Genomic DNA, 7,500 nt, shown 5'->3' with positions numbered 1-7,500 from the left:
CGGGTCAGTACATAGAAGGAATGCAATTCATTTGGTGTTGGAATGCTTTCATTGGGTTTTGAATTCATTTGATCCAATTGAATCCCATGAAGTTGAAACTAATTTGAGGGCCATAGTATCTATGTACATATAGAAATTGAATGATTTACCGGGTCGGTACATAGAAGGAATGCAATTCATTTGGTGTTGGAATGCTTTCATTGGGTTTTGAATTCATTTAATCCAATTGAATCCCATGAAGTTGAAACTAATTTGAGGGCCATAGTATCTATGTACATATAGAAATTGAATGATTTACCGGGTCGGTACATAGAAGGAATGCAATTCATTTGGTGTTGGAATGCTTTCATTGGGTTTTGAATTCATTTAATCCAATTGAATCCCATGAAGTTGAAACTAATTTGAGGGCCATAGTATCTATGTACATATAGAAATTGAATGATTTACCGGGTCGGTACATAGAAGGAATGCAATTCATTTGGTGTTGGAATGCTTTCATTGGGTTTTGAATTCATTTAATCCAATTGAATCCCATGAAGTTGAAACTAATTTGAGGGCCATAGTATCTATGTACATATAGAAATTGAATGATTTACCGGGTCGGTACATAGAAGGAATGCAATTCATTTGGTGTTGGAATGCTTTCATTGGGTTTTGAATTCATTTAATCCAATTGAATCCCATGAAGTTGAAACTAATTTGAGGGCCATAGTATCTATGTACATATAGAAATTGAATGATTTACCGGGTCGGTACATAGAAGGAATGCAATTCATTTGGTGTTGGAATGCTTTCATTGGGTTTTGAATTCATTTAATCCAATTGAATCCCATGAAGTTGAAACTAATTTGAGGGCCATAGTATCTATGTACATATAGAAATTGAATGATTTACCGGGTCGGTACATAGAAGGAATGCAATTCATTTGGTGTTGGAATGCTTTCATTGGGTTTTGAATTCATTTAATCCAATTGAATCCCATGAAGTTGAAACTAATTTGAGGGCCATAGTATCTATGTACATATAGAAATTGAATGATTTACCGGGTCGGTACATAGAAGGAATGCAATTCATTTGGTGTTGAATGCTTTCATTGGGTTTTGAATTCATTTAATCCAATTGAATCCCATGAAGTTGAAACTAATTTGAGGGCCATAGTATCTATGTACATATAGAAATTGAATGATTTACCGGGTCGGTACATAGAAGGAAGCAATTCATTTGGTGTTGGAATGCTCTCATTGGGTTTTGAATTCATTTAATCCAATTGAATCCCATGAAGTTGAAACTAATTTGAGGGCCATAGTATCTATGTACATATAGAAATTGAATGATTTACCGGGTCAGTACATAGAAGGAATGCAATTCATTTGGTGTTGGAATGCTTTCATTGGGTTTTGAATTCATTTGATCCAATTGAATCCCATGAAGTTGAAACTAATTTGAGGGCCATAGTATCTATGTACATATAGAAATTGAATGATTTACCGGGTCGGTACATAGAAGGAATGCAATTCATTTGGTGTTGGAATGCTTTCATTGGGTTTTGAATTCATTTAATCCAATTGAATCCCATGAAGTTGAAACTAATTTGAGGGCCATAGTATCTATGTACATATAGAAATTGAATGATTTACCGGGTCGGTACATAGAAGGAATGCAATTCATTTGGTGTTGGAATGCTTTCATTGGGTTTTGAATTCATTTAATCCAATTGAATCCCATGAAGTTGAAACTAATTTGAGGGCCATAGTATCTATGTACATATAGAAATTGAATGATTTACCGGGTCGGTACATAGAAGGAATGCAATTCATTTGGTGTTGGAATGCTTTCATTGGGTTTTGAATTCATTTAATCCAATTGAATCCCATGAAGTTGAAACTAATTTGAGGGCCATAGTATCTATGTACATATAGAAATTGAATGATTTACCGGGTCGGTACATAGAAGGAATGCAATTCATTTGGTGTTGGAATGCTTTCATTGGGTTTTGAATTCATTTAATCCAATTGAATCCCATGAAGTTGAAACTAATTTGAGGGCCATAGTATCTATGTACATATAGAAATTGAATGATTTACCGGGTCGGTACATAGAAGGAATGCAATTCATTTGGTGTTGGAATGCTTTCATTGGGTTTTGAATTCATTTAATCCAATTGAATCCCATGAAGTTGAAACTAATTTGAGGGCCATAGTATCTATGTACATATAGAAATTGAATGATTTACCGGGTCGGTACATAGAAGGAATGCAATTCATTTGGTGTTGGAATGCTTTCATTGGGTTTTGAATTCATTTAATCCAATTGAATCCCATGAAGTTGAAACTAATTTGAGGGCCATAGTATCTATGTACATATAGAAATTGAATGATTTACCGGGTCGGTACATAGAAGGAATGCAATTCATTTGGTGTTGGAATGCTTTCATTGGGTTTTGAATTCATTTAATCCAATTGAATCCCATGAAGTTGAAACTAATTTGAGGGCCATAGTATCTATGTACATATAGAAATTGAATGATTTACCGGGTCAGTACATAGAAGGAATGCAATTCATTTGGTGTTGGAATGCTTTCATTGGGTTTTGAATTCATTTAATCCAATTGAATCCCATGAAGTTGAAACTAATTTGAGGGCCATAGTATCTATGTACATATAGAAATTGAATGATTTACCGGGTCGGTACATAGAAGGAATGCAATTCATTTGGTGTTGGAATGCTTTCATTGGGTTTTGAATTCATTTAATCCAATTGAATCCCATGAAGTTGACATTCAACCTTGCTTTGTTTTTGTTTTTTTCGTTGCTAGCAGCTTGTACTGTTTCTAATACTTATTCGGTAGAGCGGGGCCAGCTAAGAAAAGGAACTAAAAGAAGAGGTTATTGATAACGAATAAAAAAAAAAAAGAACCGATGAAATAAAAAAAAACGACGAGAAAGATGGTAAAAATAAACAGCTTTCAACATTATCTATGTATGATATGACAGCAAAAGTCCAAAAGTCAGGGACGATGAAGACAATGTTATAGTAGGAAATGGTTCAATTGTATGCAACTATAAAACGTAAGCAAAAGCTAATGACCAAAGAAAATAAGTGAAGTGAATCAGGAAGACTCAGAAAGGTGAATTTGCAGAAAGTCATTGTTGGAAAAGATGAAGGGAACAATGACGTACGTCCAAATTAGGCAGTAGAAAGCCGCTGGTATGAATGATTAAATCGTAGTAAACAAGGAAACTAAGGTCATCAGCAGCTGTATTGAAGAAGAGAACTAGATGGTAAAGAACAATGACACTGTGTGAAGAGCAAGCCTTTATGAACCCGACTATTTGCTTGTTACAGCCCTATCAAGCATACAGTCACGATACACATATCCAAAAATAACTTTCCCTAGGTTCCAATGACTTCCCCCGTTCTCCCATGTCTTCTTATTTATTCTCAGACATATGTAGCACGACTATGTACTTGATAAAAACTGTAAAAAGCGAAACGTCGTACTAATAAAGTATCCGTTTTCACATTTGGTATTTATTTCGATAGACTTGTCGGGAACTGCCACTTTCATACAACTTAAGTGATATAACCATATCTGGCAACACAACATCAAGACAATAAACAAAGACCCAGATAGTAGGAAATCTAGGAATAATAGAACATATAGAGTAGGAATATCACAAAACGGCTCACCTCCTCTCTTCTAATAAAAGACACAAGGTGGAGGAAAATAGATGGTCTAGATTAGAATAAATTAAGTAAAGAAGAAATGGAGACAGAGTAAAGCGGAAATGAGTTGAGAATGGGAAGGCATTAACAATACCTAAAATCAAATCAATAGCCAACAAAAATAGAAAATAATGGCGAGGTTCTATAAGAAGAAAAAAATTAGGGTGGTTGGTGATCAGATATAGAGATGATATCTAGCGGAGATATATTTATATATAGTAGGACTTGATCTATATACATTCAATGCTATCGACTATATACCACCTCGATAATAACATTCTATATGTGAAAGAAATAAATACTATAAAATTTCTCAGAAGTAGAAAAATATAAGGTTGAGATGAAGTCTTTTGTGAAACAAACACAGTACGTACTATATTAAAGCTCTGACCTCGTCGCGTTCTGCTAAGTGCCCACTAGAGATTCTATCAAAGACTATCGGGATCTATATAATGAGAATGATCTATAATACGTGAATTTCTTCGATACTTTCTGGCGACGTCTCGCTTCGACAATGCTTATGCACTGCCGTCGCCGTTGTCGATGACGCCGCAGAAGTCGAAGAAGGAGAGGAAGGGGACGTTAGCATAACGGACGACGAGGAAGAGTTTCTGGTTGGGCTTGGACACACCCGAGGCCCAAGAGATCGCTTGGTCAGGTCTTCCTCTTCTTCGGCAGACTCCTCTTCGATCTCATCGTCGGCGCCCAAGTCTTCGACGTCGATGTCTTCCATTTCTCCGTCTTCGTCCTCCTCATCGACACCAACCATGTCTTCTTCGTTCATCCTCGTTGGCTCCTCGTCTGATCTTCTCGCAACGGCGGTTGGGGATGTGAAACTAAGAAACGCAGCTGAGGAGTCAAGGTTAGGGATGCCGTGAGAAGAGGGAAAGACACTGCTGGAAGAAGGGGAGGAGGAAGAAGAGGAAGAGGAGGGCAAGTCCCCTTCTACGTTATGGGGAAGGGCTGTAGCTTTATCTGCCTCTTGAGGAGAAGACATGGGTGGAACGATGGTGTGTGGTACGATGCCTGGCTGCTTTACTGCGGGTAGAGAAAAACATCATTTTTAACCATGGAATCCAGAGCAGAGCATACAAATGAAAAAAACGCATTAGCAGACCAATACCTATTTAAAACTGATACGTACCTGAATGTAGAAGAGCGTGGTTGCGTAAGTTGGTAAGTTTGCTGAACCCTTTGCCACAGACACCGCACTTGTGGGGCCACTGGCCGTTGTGGACGAACATATGGGACCGGAGGTCTCCCGGCGTCGGGAAGGACCTCGTGCAGAGGGCACATTTGTGTGGCTTTTCCTTTATGTGTGTCATCTTGTGGTAGTACAGGTTGGAAGAGGCTGTGAACCGTTTGCCGCAGACACCGCACTGATGCGGCTTCTCTCCACTATGAATGCGGCGATGCGTGTTCAGGGACGAACTGGTCGAGAAACCTTTCCCACACACGTCGCAGACGTGCGGTTTCTCTCCTGTGTGAGTCCGCATATGTCGCTTGAGCAGCGACGGCCGGTCAAAGGCCTTGCCGCACTCAGAACACGGCAGCATCGTTCTCTCGCGTCGCTTTTGGGGTGGCGCAGTTATTGATGGAGTTGTGGACGGAAGTCTGTGGTGTATTTCGGCCTGGCTTGATCTAGGCTCGCTCTCAAACCTGGCCGGGGACGGGAGGGACAGCATGTTTGGGTGTGGGAAGGTCGTAGTAAAAGCTGCCGAGAAGGGAGGAGGGGCGGCGGCGGACGGAGGGGAAGGCACCGAGGTTGAGCTGAAGATTTTGCTTGCCTCGTTCTCGTGTTTTTTGAGAACATCGTGAACACTGCCTGCCGGAGACGAGGTGACGAGAGATCGCGAGAGGTCGAGGGGCGTCTCAGCCATGATGGAGTCCATGGTGCGTCTGTACAAGGAGGACCTCAGGAGCTGGAGCGCCGGGAGGAGGAGGGCGTCCTCGCCGCAGTCCGGCAGGAAGAAGACAATCAGCTCTCCGCCCGTCGGGATCTCGCGGACCACCTCGAACACCACCGAACCTGCCGATCAAGAAGACAAGCATGACGACAAGAATACAAAGTAGCGTTTTTAATTGGCATTAGCGTTTGATACAAAGAATTTGTATGCGAGTCGTAATGGAACAATGAATACAAGTAAATTACGAACACAATGAATTGTTTTGGTAAATTACATTTATTAGATGCAACAGTACACAATTTATAGCGCAATTATACTCCATCAGTGTATACATATTCCAAACTGTTTTCCTGTTTTATATTTAAGAATTTGAGATTAGTGAGATATCAACTTGCCATGTATTAACTGAGTACATAACGCTGGTATAAGATAAAATATTGTTATCATTTAAACAACTAATTCATCCGAGATGATGAAGATAATAAAGATTTTGAATAAAGACCCAGACTTGTAATACAATGACTTACAAAAGACAAGAAATGGAAAATTTTCAGTTTTGATCATCCTAAAGATATAATAGTTAATGATAATAATTGAAGAATTGAGACAAATTTCAAATAATTATTTTTTTTTTTACAAAATACTAACATCAAATTGAATACAACTTTAAATAATATTTCATGTATTAGAGAATAATTTGCTCAGTAAAATTTTCTTGTGCTAGCCACAGCAAAAAATATACAAATGCGCAATTAGTCCAGATGAATGGGGAAGAGCTATTTGAAATACTTTAGTGACAATTTACGAAAAAAAAAAAAGTTGGACACCTAAACTAAAGTATGTGGCTATTGTCTATCTATCTACGAGTATATACCAAGAATTTTTTCCCCCTTATAAGGATGGTAGCCAAGTCAAAGACACGCATCCATTGTATTGTATTGTAGCTATTGTAAAAGGTGATAAAAATACCAATAGAAAATAAGAATTAAACAAAAGAATAAGTAAACGAATACATAAATTAACAAATAAACAAAGAAATAAATGGATAAACATACAAATAAACAAAATATAAACAACCAAACAGAAAATAAATAAACAAATAAATTAGAATAAGAGAATAATAAATAACGGCACCCAAATTTGTCAAGAGAGTTGAACACAATTGGTGGCACTAGAATCAACACCAAAGCCCATTACGATGGCCACTAATAAAATTGAATACTTTTGCCTCGGTCGTACCAGGCAGAATAGTACCCATAAAACTTGACATAGTTTAACGTCACAAACTCCCCCCCTATCGGAAGGCTAGGACGGTGCCCCTCACAGAGGACTTTGTAGCGTGGAATTTAATGAACCATGCCCTTGGTTCAACTTCGCCGGTGGCAGGATTCGAACCGCCATCCCTTCGACCTTCGCCACAAGTAATGACGCCTTTACCCGCTCAAGCAGCGAGCTTCCATAAAAGTTAATTACTTTAATCCTAACTGATCTTTATATTAATGAAAAAAACCTCGGAGAAGCGTTTACTTCATCTAAGAATATATTTTGATTAAGGATTTTTATTCTATTTGTCAATTATCTATTTATTTATCTATTTGTCTGTTCTAGTTATATCTTCATTTATTCATATACTTAATTATCTGTTTATTTATCTATCTATTTATCTATTTATTTGTCTACTTTAGTTGTTTACCTATTTATTAATTAATTTATTTTTCATTTATTTATGTATTTGTCAATCTAATTATTTGTTTGGTTATATATTTATTTACTTATTTACTTATTCATTAATTCATCCATTAATTAAATTATTTATTTGTTTGGTTATATATATTTACTTGTTCATTAATTTATTCATTAATCTATT

At 37.6% G+C, this 7,500-nt stretch overlaps 1 protein-coding gene across 1 annotated transcript in view; it reads right to left on the bottom strand.

The window, feature by feature from the left end:
* Nucleotides 1-1,288: 1,288 nt before the first annotated feature.
* LOC143033308 (uncharacterized) overlaps nt 1,289-7,500 on the bottom strand; it is a 96,581-nt gene continuing 90,369 nt past the window's right edge. The window contains exons 3-4 of the mRNA XM_076198587.1: nt 4,871-5,755; nt 1,289-4,764 (exon numbers count right to left, since the gene is read on the bottom strand). Coding sequence (XP_076054702.1) covers nt 4,190-4,764; nt 4,871-5,755 — 1,460 coding nt within the window. The 3' untranslated portion in view covers nt 1,289-4,189. The remainder of the gene's footprint in view (nt 4,765-4,870; nt 5,756-7,500) is intronic.

The sequence above is a fragment of the Oratosquilla oratoria genome, chromosome 15 (genome assembly GCF_046742065.1).
Source record: "Oratosquilla oratoria isolate Oo_2021 chromosome 15, ASM4674206v1, whole genome shotgun sequence".
Taxonomy (NCBI): domain Eukaryota; kingdom Metazoa; phylum Arthropoda; class Malacostraca; order Stomatopoda; family Squillidae; genus Oratosquilla; species Oratosquilla oratoria.
This window is presented reverse-complemented; position numbering and strand designations above follow the sequence as displayed.